The sequence below is a fragment of the Perna viridis genome, chromosome 3 (genome assembly GCF_037379345.1).
Source record: "Perna viridis isolate PV_CMFRI_1.1 ecotype Kerala chromosome 3, ASM3737934v1, whole genome shotgun sequence".
In the NCBI taxonomy this organism is placed as follows: domain Eukaryota; kingdom Metazoa; phylum Mollusca; class Bivalvia; order Mytilida; family Mytilidae; genus Perna; species Perna viridis.
This window is the reverse complement of record NC_142447.1, coordinates 48238600-48255635: the sequence shown is the minus strand read 5'-3', so window position 1 is coordinate 48255635 and position 17036 is coordinate 48238600. Positions and strand designations below refer to the sequence as shown.

General features: G+C 31.9%; 1 protein-coding gene across 1 annotated transcript in view; it reads right to left on the bottom strand.

Annotated features, from left to right (window-relative positions):
* Positions 1 to 14929, bottom strand: part of LOC148622670 (RRP12-like protein) — a 43053-nt gene extending 28124 nt beyond the window's left edge. Inside the window, exons 1-13 of the mRNA XM_088572691.1 lie at positions 14701 to 14929; positions 12174 to 12403; positions 10597 to 10680; positions 8909 to 8985; positions 8552 to 8657; positions 6103 to 6219; positions 4092 to 4230; positions 3070 to 3197; positions 2029 to 2127; positions 1634 to 1725; positions 1374 to 1485; positions 682 to 897; positions 28 to 170 (exon numbers count right to left, since the gene is read on the bottom strand). Coding sequence (XP_088428817.1) covers positions 28 to 170; positions 682 to 897; positions 1374 to 1485; positions 1634 to 1725; positions 2029 to 2127; positions 3070 to 3197; positions 4092 to 4230; positions 6103 to 6219; positions 8552 to 8657; positions 8909 to 8985; positions 10597 to 10680; positions 12174 to 12403; positions 14701 to 14863 — 1706 coding nt within the window. The 5' untranslated portion in view covers positions 14864 to 14929. The remainder of the gene's footprint in view (positions 1 to 27; positions 171 to 681; positions 898 to 1373; positions 1486 to 1633; positions 1726 to 2028; positions 2128 to 3069; positions 3198 to 4091; positions 4231 to 6102; positions 6220 to 8551; positions 8658 to 8908; positions 8986 to 10596; positions 10681 to 12173; positions 12404 to 14700) is intronic.
* Positions 14930 to 17036: the final 2107 nt, after the last annotated feature.

Sequence of the window (17036 nt, the reverse complement as noted above, 5' to 3'; positions counted from 1 at the left end):
TTGTATACAATGGTTACAGGTACATACTTATCTCCAGTAATGTTGAGAGGTACTGCCTCTAAAACAAGTCGAGGTCCAATGTATTTGATGGCACAGCCAAAAGCATGATCTAATTCACCTTTAAAGGCAAACCTTGGGCTGTCTCGTAAATCTGCTATAGACTCCAAACTCTGAGAATATAATATTACCAGTACTTTGATTGAAATTTGTATTTGTATAAAAAAATAATATTAGATAAAAAAAAAAATAATTGTAAAAACAATAGTGTACTTAAATAATTCTTGCTTTGAACAGTAAAACATGAAAGAATTATGTGCAAAATTGATTTTTAACACTACATATAATGCTAATCATTTTTTGAAACAAGGAAAATTGATTTCTGTGAATATGTTCACTTGTCAGAATCCACCAAAGTTAATATGTTTACAGTATTTGATGAAATTGAGAGATAGCCATAGATTACACACTGAAATCAAATTATTAAAACATTACTTCAGTCTAAAATGTTTTCTTTAAATGAGCAGATCCCTGTTTTAATGAAATGTGTGAAATTTAATTTAATATAAAACTTTCAAATTATTTATTCATAGAAAATTATATTTGATTCATAATGCTTATAAATAATGAATCCGATTCTAGACATTTGTACAATAATGTGACATTTATGCACTTACAAATTACCTTTTTGAAAAGCTTTGGACACTGTTTTCCTAAAACCTCAAACAAAACAGCATAAATGTGCAAGATGAGCCCCCAAGAAGAATGGAACTGGTAACTAAGTCCACTTTCTACAGCTTTTACTACTTTATGTACTGGTGTTATTGCTCCACTAGGAGCTGTTTCCACCAGATGTTTCAGACTACTGGACACAGGAAGAACACACTCTCTCAATACATTCTGTATTAACAAAAATAAGGAAGTGTTTCATTAAAACCAATAAAATAGGTAAAGTGATAAGATTTGGAAAAGGTGAATACTAATTTACGGGTCCAAGAGCAAGAATGCTGAATAACATAAAATAAATCTGTATTTACTTTTCATGTAGAAAAAAAACATATGGATAAAGAGTGAAAGTTGGTAAATTATGACTAACTAGATGAAATACTTATGGGCGATTCCAGTAAAATTTCTCTAAAGGGGGTGGAACACCACAATTCATAAGATGTACCACCAAGAAAATTAATTATATTCATATTTGCAGTGCATTAAATTATGTCAAACACCAGAAATATCCCCATCAAAGGTTTTAATAATTCAGTGGATTTCCACCCACTCCAGGGAAATTTTACTGGAATAGCCATAAACTCTATATCAAAATGTTGACTGCCTACAAAACAGACTATGGACTTTATCATAAAAGCAAGAACAGGTACCTTTGTAGCTTTAGCTGAAGCCGAGGCTATGTCAGACTTATCAGACAATAGACATGTCATTGTGGCAGAAAATAATCTGGGAAGATGACTCACACATAACTTATCATCCAACCTGCAATAAATATAAGAAAGTAGAAAAAATTGTTGGAAACTTCTGAAGACCAAATTTGTCAATTCACAATTATATCAATTTACTATACTACCTAACTTGTAGATATAAAACTAGCTTGGTTATAATCAGTAATAAGACTAGGACTAACCTTGTAAGACTGACATGGGCCTTCTCCATCACAGCTAACCATGCCCTCATTGGCTGTACATCATTTTCTGATGGCTGATAATCATATAAAGCCTGAAAAAAATTACGTATATAAAAGACACCTCTTTAGATTAAAAGCAGGTCACCTGTCTTTCAGTTTTTGTAAAGATGATCTTGACACTTGATTTACTGTCCTTATAACCAATAGGGCACCTTTATTGTAAAGTGAAACTTAAGATACACTTATTTCATTACAAATTTCTTAGCCATCTGCCAGGGCAGGGGATTTTGAAAGAACTGTGATAAATCAGCAAAAATTCTAATATTACAGCAATCAAAATATCTTTTCAGAAAATCTAAGTGCAGTGAGAACAAATATAAATCACTTAAACTTACTGTGATAATCTGTGCATTGAGTTCAGCTGTTACATTAGATGATTTGGGTTGACTTACAAACATTCCATACAAGGTCTGCATTCCACATGATGTTACAACCTAAATAAAAATACACTGACTTAATCAGTTAGTCTAAATACTATCCAAATATGGTCAAGAAAAAATATATTCATGAGCCAATAATTTAGGTTAAAAGTGGCAAAAAAGCAAATTCCTGTTTTCACAATGAAACGAACAGTGAAGGGAACTATTCAGTTAATATAATCACATTCAAATAATGTAGTAAAGAGGACTGATCTAAGGCTCACAAGGTGAAGCTGGCAAATCTGTCACTAAAAAAATAAAAAAAATTTCTCTCTAAAACCCTCAAGACTAAGTTCAAATTACCCTCTAAAAACAAGGATATTACCTAATGTCAGCTTCTCACTACAATATGATTGGATAAGTTCCCCACATAAAGCAATTTTATATTCTTTCCAAAATTAAGAAGTGCATCCATAACACTTGATCAGAATATATATAACTATACATGTAACAAAATGCCTTTAAGTAACTTTCATAATCCCTTTGCTTGGCCTGACTATTGTAATTTTTTAGTGATTCACTCAAGATTGTCTGTTGTGATTTACAATAATCTACTTATTGTTCTAATATAGTCAAAATATTGTCCAATATCAAATTATTTTAATCCAAAATAAAAAAAATGCATTATATATATCCCTTTGCTAACTGCTTCTATATATAGTATACTACACATAACGATGTTTCTTGTATTTCCATATACCATTTTCCTAAAAATCAAGTGCAGACTAAGCTCGCACAGACTTTAAACAATTTATCAAATATTAATGAAAACATTGATATTTTATGATTACTGATGTTGGTATTTAGCTGGAATGCTGTAGCCTTAATGAATTCTTCGCATCAATTTGACTTGTGGTGAGCCCTGCTTATGTGAACAAATCTTGAAGTGTGGTGAACCCTACTTATACAGACAAAGCTTGAAGTGTGGTGAGCCCCGTTTATCAGGACAAAGCTTACCACATTACTAAGGGTCATCATTCTGAGTATTGTCTCACAAACTGACTTGACACTATTCAATGGAAACTGGGCAATAATATCCTTCAATAGAGCTAATGTGTGCAAGGTCTCCTGTGCTTCTCCTGTTCCTGGAACAAAATTAGTTACATTTTATCACAGGCAATTAAACTGCAAATATTCTTGTCTTTCATACATCTTAGACCACAGTGTCAGATTTTTTTGTTCTGGAGTTTCTGATGGTGTTCTAATTATTTTTTTTGCTTTTAGATAAGTATTTCACACCTCTAAAACTCCCAGCTGGGCACTATTTAATTCTGTTCATATAATGTTAAAATATAAGGATTTGTTCATTCAAACTCCATATTTCTACAATTGCTTGGAGCGAAAGTGAAAATACAGCGACTTAGACATCACTAAATGTGTTGTTTGCAACAGCACTAGGAATACAAATTTTCCTGCACTTTCTAGTGTTATTGTAGATCGTATGTTTGTCTAGCAATGTCAAGGTAGCAGTAGTTTCACTTTCAGTCCAAGCGATTGTAGAAATATGAATTTGAATGTACAAATCCTTGTTTGAATTTAATCAAAAGTATTTGGTGGTGATGCAAGTGTTTATTTTTTAGATTTATCTTTTGTTAAGTCATTGCAGAGCAGTAAAAAGTAATATGTTTGATTTTATACGAGAAAAAATAAGTTGAAGCGAGGTACCCCAAAATATAAGATCACCCTTTTTGTTTTATACACTTGTTAGACTGCATATTTTTAATAGAGGGAGTAACCCCCTGTGGATCAATAGTAAAATACAAGTCTAGAGTAAGCAACATTTTTATGAGAAATGATTCCCTATCTGCAGACAATAATACATTAACCCAATGCCAGTTAAAGAAAATATCTATAATAAATGAAGTAATTGACTCTATGACACTATGGTCAAATACTTTATTATATCAATCTAATGGAATATTGATATATATTCAAGTGATGATAGCTTAGTTTACTGCCTCCATGAAATACATTTTTACCTCCACATTCCTCAATCTGTTGTATGCAGTATTTAGCTGTGAGTTGTGCCATTGGATGATGAGGAGGAGGGTTACCCTGGGTCATAAACATACTTCCTTTCATTACTAAACATACTCCTTGTTGGGCTGATTTCCTTACCTTAAATTAAATTGTAGAATCTTGAGAATATTGATAATAAAGAAATCAATGTATAAATTGGATTAAAAAACCCTAGTATAATTCAGATTCTTGAGAAAAGTATGTTTTTCAATGCTCCCAGCTATAGTTACTGTTTAATTGATATTAAGAATTTATTAAACACATGTATGAGTACAAGAAAGGGAAATTTCGGACACCAGAGGGTAACATTTAATCTTTCTCTGACTAGGCACAGCCAACAATTTCAGCTTATCCAAGGGTGTCTGAGATTTCCCAATCTTCCATGCAAAAAAACAGGTGTTTGATTCTTTTTCTCCCTTCAGGTTATGTCTGAATTTAAATGACCTGCTTTTAACGGCTGATCATGACATATCAGGTCAAATGATACGTCATGACAAGGTGTACAATTTAGGTCACTTCAAAACAGCATAAACAAACTGCAAGAAATGATCAATCATGGGTTATTCTCGATAAAATTATTTTAATTATTCAAACACATATTCAGTATTGGTAAGATACATATTTGTTCATTAATAACTCTTTATTCAATTGTGCCAATTGTTATGGTAAGCAAACATGTTCTGTCTCAACCTGTGAGTGAGATAAGGAAATCTTGCACAACTAAAATAGGAATTTTCTTGTCTCTTTAGTGAGAAATTTTAATTCAAAATTAGACATTGCCAAAAACATGACTAATACCCCACTAGCCTGTTGAACCAACTACATTTGGGGACCAATGTAAACACAAAACTCATAGCGGACTAAATTCTATGGGAATAGGCTATGCACTTTAGACATACAATTTTGCTGTTATTCTAAAACTCCCAACTCCAAACAGAAATTAGTACATTTTTTGGGGGGAAAACGCAATATGATTATAAATTTACTGTAAACATAAATTCCTGAGAGTAAGCACACTGCAATATATTTATCTAACACTTTGTTGTGTTTCATTACAACCCTACAATTCTTTGAGGAGGAGTAGGGGACAATACATCAGACCAAGATTTGCCGAAAAACACACAAGTCCATCAGTTGCCATTTCTACAATTTTTGCCCAAACTTAAATTCCTGACAGTATGCACATCTCCGTTTGGTAATATTACATCCCACAAAGTTTCATATTAACAATGCTGCAAGCTGCTTTGAAAATAGTTGGTACAGACATACAAACAGACACGGTAAAACCTATATACCCCCAAACTGTTTTCAGGGGGAATACACTGGATTGATATCTAGAGTTTGCAATACTTTCATACAAATCATATTACAAAGAAATACAATAATTCTAGTGTCTGACTCATATAATAATTCTAGTGTCTGACTCATATAATAATTCTAGTGTCTGACTCATACAATAATTCTAGTGTCTGACTCATATAATAATTCTAGTGTCTGACTCATATAATAATTCTAGTGTCTGACTCATACAATAATTCTAGTGTCTGACTCATATAATAATTCTAGTGTCCGACTCATACAATAATTCTAGTGTCTGACTCAATACAAATCATAACTACAAATTTCTGGCTTAAAGGAAACTTAATCTATATATATAATCTAAATAATGGATAAAATTACTCCTTGATACATGCATCTTACTTCACTCCTCATATAAACCCACCTTAGGTTTCTTTGAGTTAAATGTAATCATGTAAACACATCTTAGGTTTCTTTGAGTTAAATGTAATCATGTAAACACACCTTAGGTTTCTTGTGAGTTAAATGTAATCATGTAAACACACCTTAGGTTTCTTGTGAGTTAAATGTAATCATGTAAACACACCTAAGGTTTCTTGTGAGTTAAATGTAATCATGTAAACACAACACACCTTAGGTTATTTGTTAGTAAAAGGAACCATGTAAACACACCTTAGGTTTCTTATGAGTAATGAATGACAGGAGTCCAGAGTAAACACGCTGTACTGAAGTATTCGACCAAGACGCCTGGTCCTGTACTCTTAAAACACCAGCTAATGACATCAGCAACTGGATGAATAAAAATAAACATTGCTTATTAAAAATAATTCACTGCAAAAAAAATAACAAAACTTACTAAGAATTCTTTCAATCCAGACTTTTTGTTAACATATTATAAAATGAATGGTGGATTTTCTGTTTACTGCATGTTTTTCAATTGGTTTCTGTCCATTATGCCTTAGCTTCTTTTTTTGTCCTCAAGATTCTTCTTTAATGTTGATTACACCTTTGTTTTATACTGAGGATTCATTTTTATTGGTGGGATACTTATTTTTGTGGATTACCTAGGCGGTGTAACTACAATATAAATCACACAATTATCTCTGTGAAAGAAAGTAAACTCAAATAGAAAGATTTTTTGACATCGTACACCTGCCATGGAGGAAGGAGTCACATTGAGTGGTTGACATCCTGTCACCCCTAATTAAATAATTAAATGACAAATCAACGGTCTATTACTGATTAATAGCCTTGAATTATGTAATGCCAATGTTAACCATAAACATAGCGTTCGAGTGACATTCATTGAGAATTTATGAATGTTTCCACCTTTCCACTGTAACGGTAGTGAATAAAGTGGCATTGCATAAACATAGGTTCTATCATTTCTGTTAAACATAGATGTTCCAAAGGCATCTGATTTTTTTATTCAAAAGAATTTTTACTTGTTATCAGGGAAATAAAAACTGGCGTTGTAATTACTCTATGGATTTATGGTTTATTCCTCGAATGCCAACATCCTTTGATCTACCGACAATTTACCTGTAAAATTTTGTTGGCGTTCAAGGAATGGTGTCAGTGGTTATAACAACAAAGTTGCATGCTTATCAAAACATCTATACATATTAACAGATAGGTTATTTACAGGTGACTTATTCCAGTTCATATTTCAGATAGTTATTCCAGTTGTTAAAATCTTATTATTACTATTTTTTTTTTGCTGTTTCTACTTAATTTTTCTTCACAAAATCATAGATGTACATGTATAGCGCGATAGACTTTTGAATCATTTTTGCAGTCCAATAACTTGAAGACATTTCAATTCACCACAAGAATACTAGTACTAGATTAGTTACTAAGTACGAATTTTTTTATTTAATAAAATATTTGTAATTGCTACACAATGTAGAAGATCAGTTTTGCTGTAAGTTGTTTAAGGACTATGCTCTTTTACCATAAATTGATATCATATGACTTTGTTTATCGATGTTAAATTTCTGAATTCCATTAAAATTTTTGAATATAATCTATACATTTCTTAAAATAAAAGTAAAAAAATGTTAAAATTTTATTATATTTTTACAAATTTTAATAATTCAGGTTTATTATATTCTAACATATTTTTAAAATTCTGCTGTTTTCCATATAAAAAAGGTATAATGTTCCATTTATTGACTTCACTGATTAATCGCAACAGTTAAATAGTTATAACACATTTTAATTGTTATAAAAACTCCTATTGTTATAATATAAACATCTATTGAAATATTTTTGTTGGCATTCAAGGAATAGGTAACATATAAAATGTTGGCATTCGAGGAAAACACCAGATTTATGACAAAACTTCCATTGGAAATTACTTCTGTCTCAATCAGGGAAATAAAAACAGGAGTTGTAATTACTCTACAGATGTATCATAAAACTTCCGTTGGAAATTACTTCTGTCTCAATCATCAGTGTTGTGAGACACATGTCCCCAAAAAAACTTAATTCTAACATATCTTTGTTTTTAATCTTCATCAAAAATGCTTTTCTATGGTAATAATTTTGTCAGAAATTTACTCAAAATCATTAATCTTTTTTTTATTTTATTGACCCACAAACTACAAATTGAGGAATCCAACAAAAAATCATTCTACTTCAAAGCACAAATATTAACACATGTACCCACGAAATTAAAACAAATATTAACACATGTACCCACGAAATTAAGACAAATATTAACACATGTACCCACAAAATTAAAAGACAAATATTAACACATGTACCCACAAAATTAAGACAAATATTAACACATGTACCCACAAAATTAAAAGACAAATATTAACACATGTACCCACAAAATTAAAAGACAAATATTAACACATGTACCCACGAAATTAAAAGACAAATATTAACACATGTACCCATGCCATTTAAGGAATGTTTCTAATTTTTTAACAGGAATGACTTGATTGGTGCTTTTTCCACTTGTTCACTTTGAAGTGGGGTGTGGACCAATTGATGTTATTGATGTCACTGGGCGAAATCAAAATATACAAAATACCCTGGCCTGCTCAAAGAGAACTGACCAATCAGAAAGCTTGTAGGAAATCAAATTAATTATACAATAACAACTAACAGATTTCAGAAGAGATGTAAAGTTTCCATCAGCATTCAGTGCAAGTATATCTACAAACTTCTTAGAAACTTCAGCAAACTTGCTTCTCAATACGGCCACTGGCACCCTGTAGAAACACATAGTATTACTATCAATAATTTACAATTCACTTCTAGTTTTTAGAATATTCTTCTCTTGTGACACTACTATATGTTACTAAGAAAAGCTATAAAAATAGAAACTATTAAATTATTTAATATTCATATATTATTCTATATCACAGCAATATTAGTATAATTTATAAAATTCTAACTTCTAGAAATATCTCCAACAGATAATACTTCATCATGTTTAAAAGGAATGTTGTGTCAACTATACCTTTTTATGACTAGATTCAGTAAGTATACTATGGCTGCCTGAGAGTCTGCATTATCTGCAGTGTCTAAAGCTGTCATCTAAAATGATGAAAACAATAGCAGAAAATAAAATGTGCCTGTTAAATGCAATAAAATAAAAGAACAGTGTTCCATGTCCCCAGCCTGCTTTGACAGTAAAGACAATAAATTCCATCAAAATAATAATTACTGATTTTTTACACTTGTCTGAGTAATTCATGGTATTATAAAATTTTGGTATAAATTTGATCAAAATCTGTTTGGCAATAAAGATGTGTGAGTGCTTACAAAATAAATTATGACACCTCATTTACAAGAGAGATTGTTTCAACAATAATATTCAGTCATTGTTGATTTAAGAGATCCAAATCTGATGAGAAATGTTGATGTCAGAGCATTTACAAAACATACTTTGTGAGCATATCAATTTCCAAGGGTGATAACTCTCACAATATTACCCTGAAAATATTGATTTTTGATCTTGCCTGTATAAATTTTTGGTATACCATATTCTTCCGTATATACCGCACACATTTTTTCAATTTTTTTTTTGTTCCAGGAGGTGGGTGTGTTGTATACACCAAAACAATGAGCTTCTCGATTTTTTTCTGGAGAAATAATTATTGGGAATCAGAACTGAAGGTGTCAGCACAAAACAACATGGAGCCATTTTGTATTTTTGAGAACAGTCTTTTGTGAGATAAATAAATAAAATTTACTGCTATTTAATAGTTGTTTTATCAATCAATGCTGTTTTCTTGCATTTCATTAATTTGTACGAAAAACCACAACTGGCTTCTTATTTTTCTCTCAACACATGCCGTCCTAATTATGTAACTTCTTCACCTGTTGCAGTGAAGCGTTAAATACACAATAATGGAAGTGCTAACCTGTCCTCCATCCTATTGTCATTTGATTATCAAATAACAAAAGATCAATTTAAAAGGTGAAAACAATTATAACTAATCCTTTAATCCATTTGATGAACAGTTGTCAAATATCAATACACAAGCTTCGTACATTTAAATATCATTTTTTATAAACAGACGCCATTGTTTTAGTGAAATATCTGATTTGCATATAACAGGAGATGTAAACATTTCAGCTGACCAATTGAATGGATCCAACACATCAATGTATTTTAAAATCAATAAATGACTTGCAAATGCAGGGAAACCTAAAATGTATTTTTATTTAAAAGATTAATGATGAAAGGATACACGTTTCAGGGAATTTACCGGAATCCTTTCAACTCAATGTGGTCTTCTGCTGGTGATTTTTCCTCGCTTCCCAGTGTGCGTTTTACGCGGAAACTAACTTTTTCCGTGGATCTCCTTTGCCAAGAAGGGGATGCATGGTATACATGAATGTGCATAATAAACATAAGTATACAGTATTTTTCCAAATCTGTTGAGAAATGCAAGTGTGAGAGCACTCACAAGATTTGAAGTACAGATCGAGGGACCCATAGAATAGCATTTCTAAATTCCCATGTTGCATTGAGGCTGAGGACAAATAATGACCAATTTGTTCATTGTTTATTATCTTATGAATCAAAATGACAGCTACAACCTACTTTGTGCTACCCCACTTTCTTCAAATGAGTCAGCAATGTTTTGTATACATGTCAGAGTATTTTTATTTTTTTATTGTAAACACTATTCTAGTTACCAAAGCAGCAAAATATTCTGTTTCTGTTTCCTTTCCTCCACTTGTCTTTATGACCTCAGTGACAGCAGCCAACACAGCAATTATCTACAAATAATTTATAATCAAGAATTTAATATAAATAAAAATGAAGACAAAATTTTGACTCCACACAACAGAAATAAACGACCTACAGGTACATATGTATCTTTAAGTGCCACTCATGTGAAGTAATTGCAGTGCTACATGTACATGTTAATAGTACATGTACCACCAGCAAACAAAAATTGGGGGTACATAGGAATCATGCTCATCCTTGTTACTCCATGCATCTTAAAGGTGACTCTCCTTAAACCATTCAATGAATTTTGATGAAACTTTACATGAAGCTTATTCATCGTTATTACATTTAAAAAAAAACCCAACTTAATACCCATCTTGATGACTTAGATTGGCCTAAAACCAGAAGTGGATAGTATAAGGGGTCGACATTGTGGGAGTGGTAAGAGACATCATTATTATACAGAATGCACTATAGATCAATTCTGCTGTGGTGAGAGACCCCATATGAGACATATCCCTACAAAAACCACAACATTTTGTGGCAACCCTAACTCATGAACTCTTGTTCAGCTCTAAAGTCTCTATTTTTGATAAAACTCAATATAAGATCATCACATTTCAAAGCACATTCACTATGCTTGAAATGACACTGTGGTTTCCTAAGCTAAAAATAACATTGCCAGAACCCAAAAATCGGAAAACAGCACCAGACCACATATATAAGGTATAAATCATTTTGAAAGGGAAATGTACATTTTTGTTTTTGTTGATATTTTAAATGTAAGAACACTGAAATATGTTTAATATATTTTTTTGTTAATTTAATGAAGGACAAAAAAAAATAACTAATAATGACAGAAATTATGGATGCAAAATTTAAACCGACCAATACTCACTTGGGGAAAGTGATGGTCGTAAATGAAAGTCACATGTATGACCATCCCAACATGCTGATGGCTTTTGTCCATTAATTTTTATTTCATTTATTTTATGCATTTACCTGCCAGTTTTTGTGAGATCCTCAATTTTTTACTTTAAATTCACATCATCAATAATTGAGACCATTAATTGTAACACACAGGAGTCTCGAAGCTACAATTTGCTAAGTTGGGATGAAAGTTATGACCATTTACTTACCACCAGTGGTATTGACAAGTGTGATTCAAAAGGTCCTACCACCCTCCAATCCCCTCCCCCATCAAACTTTCCCTTGATGAATGGTGATTTGTCTATACAATAAAATTTAAAAAAGACAAGACTAGAGTCCTTTAAGCATAATGCATGCTTTTGTTACACATAAGTACCATAATGTACTATTTTTATTGACAATGTAACTATTTAAGTTAAACACTGGTGTATTTGTTGCTTTTCACCATATCTGTTTTTTTTCTATGGTGCAAGGCACATGAAAATCCTGATCACTAAGTAAATATCTAGATGTACCAGCCTAATACCTACTTTGAATAAAGTGCCTGGCCTTAATCTCCTTTCAAACTTCTATAATATAAAGCACATATACACATGTATGTGTGCCATACCTCTTTGTGATAAGCAGTATTTGAAGCCCAGTATCTGTGAACTTTGTTGAAAGTTGCATTGGTACATTCTGTATAGTTGGTAGCCCATGTATTGAAGGTCTTTGCGCCAATGCTAAGTTTATCAGAAGCTGACATTTTGTCAAATCCCCCTTGATTGGAATCTGTATCATGTGAAAACTGACTTTCATCATGTTTAGCCAATGCATCCATTGTTAAACCACCTTTAGAATCTACAAATAAACTTAAAATCATATAATTATCCATGACACTAATGTCTATTTAACTTGAATCTTTGGAGACATAATATGAGTTGAACACATATCCTTGGCCATCCTGGGAAACTGAAGGGTGTCTTTATATACTTTAGACATTTTTCAATACAATTCTAATATTGAACACGCTAAACCCAATTTGCCATAAAAGGACTTCACATCTAAAAAAAAAAAATAACACAAGGGTTGTACATGTAGGTTAAGGTAGGGTGACTACTCCTCAGAAGACAATCATACTGATCAAATTAACAGTGCCATGGGAGGAAGATTGGGATGAAGTACATGTACAAATATACAACTGAGAAAGAAAGCAAAGACAAACATCAAGACAAATATGAACTGCAGCTGTGTGATTTCTATTGCTACCTTGTATAGTATAATTATGGATACTTGCAGAGTTTGTGAAAATTGTCACACCCGGCAAACTTAATAACCAAAATTTCATTAGGTCTGTGTTTTTTAGCACCTTGTGGTCAGAGAAAAAAAATCAACAAATAAACAATGGTGTTTCATTGTACATGTACCTCCTCTTATAAAACATTTTTATCCATTTGCAAACCATAATTCTTGTTAGAATACAAGTTTATGAAATAAGTAGAATAAAAAAAAATATATCAAGAATGACTACTCTGCCAAGTTTTTGCAATTTTAACAGACATGTACAGAATCATGATTGGCATAATTTTACAAGGATTTGTTTAACTCAATCTTCCTCCTCAATTATTGAATACAGCATTGTATGAAGTTTTAGTAAAAAAAAATGTATGAATATTCAATAAACAGTAAACATCCATTTAATTCTATGTTACTGGGACAAATATGAACAGAAAAGGCCCAAAAGGGAAACTTGCTCTGGCCAAAAAAATTGTGAGTGTGTTTCCTAAACTCCTTAGAATAAAAAGCATTGTCAAATGCAGTAAGATACAACTTCAACCAGTTGAAGTCTATTAATCATAATACACAATCTGGCAAAGAAAATAATTTGTGTGTTTCCTACTACACCTTTGAATAAAAAGCTTCACCAAGTGCAGCAAGTTGAACTCTATTAATATATACCGGTATACATGTAATACAAAATATTAGTTTTTGACATACTTAAACATACATGTAGAGACTTAAAGTTCATTATGGACACACAAACTCATTTGGATACAATATTGCACAATACTGAAATTCAATTTCTGTATAAAGTTCAGGGTGCAAATTTTGACATTTTGAATCGTAATAGAGAATAGGCGGAGCTTGTTACTTTTGGAAAGGAAGGGTAACTGACACATAATTTTTCAGCAGAATTTTTCAAAATTCAATTAGATTCTGGTTTAAAAAATGGTTTCTGTTCCATTCGGAATGAAAAGTAACAAACTCCGCCTACTCTCTATTACAAGTCAAAATGTCAACAAAACAGGGTCCCTCATGGGAAATGATCAGAACTTCAATAAAAAATGTAATTTTTGTGGCAAATATGGTATCAGCATACAGTAAAATGATTCAAGAATTGAACTTAATAGGTGTGAAAGAGTAATCAAGGGAACCAATGTTATAGCAGTAATCAAAAGAATGTAATCCAGGGACAAAGACCAGACATGAAAAACAGACATACACAACAAAGAACATAAAGTAACTAAAATCATACATACAAAGTAACAAAAGTAAATGAGCAACTCTGACTCCACTAAAAACTCGGAGCATGGACCAGGTGCACCGGTAGTGTAAGCAACCTTTGCTTTTCTAGAAGCACCATCCGAGTTGCTCATAAAAAGTCAAGTCTGGGGTAGTCAAACGAGGAAAGGAAAACTATGACCTGTTGAATAAATCAGTTTTCATGGTGTTGATGGATACACCATAATGATGTTCATGATGACGACCATAAAACTTCTGTAGTGATAACTTAAGTCTTGTAGCAACATAACCCTCTTTCAGAAGCCTATTTGTTAGAGTTCTACAATTTCAACTTGAAAGTCGTTACAAGTAGTTCAAGGGCTGTACTCCATGGTACCTCTGAATCTCCAACTTTTCAAATGGCACATAGTTCTGAACCCAACCCAACAAATCAATATCCAAATAAAAATGAGAAGGTTTGCAGGGTCAGAGGAAATTCGGACTACCACTGGCACTGTACAAATTTACTAATAGTAATAATACAGATTTTAATTTAATTATAAGTCCATGTACATAACAGATATGGTCCGGGTGTATTACACTCTAACTTAAGAGTTTACTCCAGTATTTGGAAGAAGGTTTAAAACTGCTCTCACCTGAACTGCCTGAAGTCATAGGTTGGAAAAATCTTGATTTCGCAGCTTCTCTGAATCGTTTTGTCTCTGGATTACTGCTACTACTTTTCCCCTTTTTCCATCGCTTTCCTTTAAATTTTGTTTTCGTGGCCGATTTCGATATTTTCTTGGTTTTTGAACCCATTTTCTCAAGTTTAATAAAAATCCACGTGCCTTGCAAGGTTTGTTTTCTGTGGATGTAGTATTTGTGGCAAGTATTACAGAGATAGACAACTCGAACCACCAATTACTCGTACCTTACCCAAAGTAAAATAATTATCTATAATTGCCCACATATTCAGTTCGCCTTCTCGTACCTTCCATACAAGAACGATCCTAAGACCGAAAGGTTGTTTATTTTACAAATAGTAATTTATTTTCACGTGAGGTAATAAGTCTGCCAGATATTTGAGTATTGAGGAGAGATTTAACTTTGCACACTGAATTGTAAATACTATACATTTTATTCGTATAAACTGATTCACAATAAATGGCAAAGGCCCATAACAATTATGAAACATTATATAGGATACAGTTTAAATGTAAGAAATATCAATAATTTACCAACTACATAGTACATATTATGAAAGTGATTTTTTTCTGGACTTCAGATGGAGGACGAAGAATGAGTTACGGTTTAAAATTATTTTTCTTTTGCTGCTGTCTCTATCCGGTATAACATTCTCCAATTAAAAAAATGTCTCATTTCATTAAGGCTGAGGCCATTTTAGGACAGGTCTTCGTGATGTCATCACTTACCTGTGAGTTGGCTTTGGTTGGCAAAAAAATTCATTAAGTGACATAGGACATCAACTTTAAATCATCATAACTTTTTTCTTTTTTTTTTTAATAATTGAAAAAAAAATCTTTTCATTCTCTACAATGCCAGTAAAACTCCTTTTTATCCATGGAATTTTTAAATAAATATCAAATAATTCGACTTTATAAGCATAAAATTTTTAAAAATTATTTTATATGAAAATAGAGGTTTACATATAAATATCATTTCAAATTCATTTTTCAAGTAAAAGAGTCACAAATTCCTATACAAAATACGAATTATTTTATCTAAATGAAAAATTTTATCAATCAAAATTGGATATCAAATAGCAAAGTTATAAAGTTTTGGAATTTGGGATTCTAATCATAAAATTGTCAATTGTTTATCTAGTTTATTTGCCAACCAATTTGAAAATTAATGATATGCAAATTAATGAATATGACATTACTAATGAGATTGGCGACCTCTCCTTTCCTATTTTGTCGGTTCTAAATAAAATGACAAAGACCATAAATGTAACATTTTTATTATCTATTGCTTTTTAGTCATGACAAGGAGCTATATATAAATCTTTGGTCATGATTAACACGGTTTATTCACTTTGAGTGAACTTCACTCGTGTACCTGTGGTTTGGTCATGGAAGAAGAAACGTCGAAAAAACTCGTATTAGGTGCTAAGTTTGACCCTTATTAAGAACTTAAACTAGTTAAAGGAAAAAATTATCTTTTCAATGATAAAAATTAACGCTTATACATCTATTTTTGTTTATCGATCCTGATGAGTGTAAATTTCTGAATTTCTTGCTGCGGAACTTCAATATTAAGGCTATTTCTGCTGACTACCAAACGTATCTAGTAATAGACTATAGCTCCTATCCTAAATTATGGTGTGATGGTTATATCATACCTATATATAAAGCAGGTGATAGTACTAATCCAGAAAATTATAGAGGTATATCTATAAATGCATGTATTGGCGAGCTATTTAATGTGATATTAAACACCAGACTTAATGATTCCTTGCAGAATACTGATTGTCAGACTGGCTTGAAATCTAAGCCCAGAACAACAGACCACATGCTTATTTTGAAATGCTTAATAGATAAATATATTCATGGAAAGGGCGGTAAATCTTATGCATGTTTCATTGATTTAAAGCGAGCTTTTGACACAGTGGTACATCCAGGAATCTTTATTAAATTGTTTTTTTAAGTCAGAGAGAGGAGGAGACTTCTATCAACTCACTAAAATATGTATGCTCTTAGTCATCTAGGAGTAAATTAGGCCAGAACTTTAGTTCATACATTGGAGTTAGACAAGGGGATGTCTGGAGCCCTCCCCTATTCAACCGATGTATAACTGACATGCCAAAGAGTTTTAAAAACTGTCCTGATAATGTGTTACTAGATGCCTGCAAAATTGACTGGCTTAATGTATGCAGGTAATGTCATTATAATCTCTATCTCTGCCAGTGGGTTACATAGCCGCCTTAAGAATCTTGAATCATACTGTGATACATGATGCTAAAACGTAAATA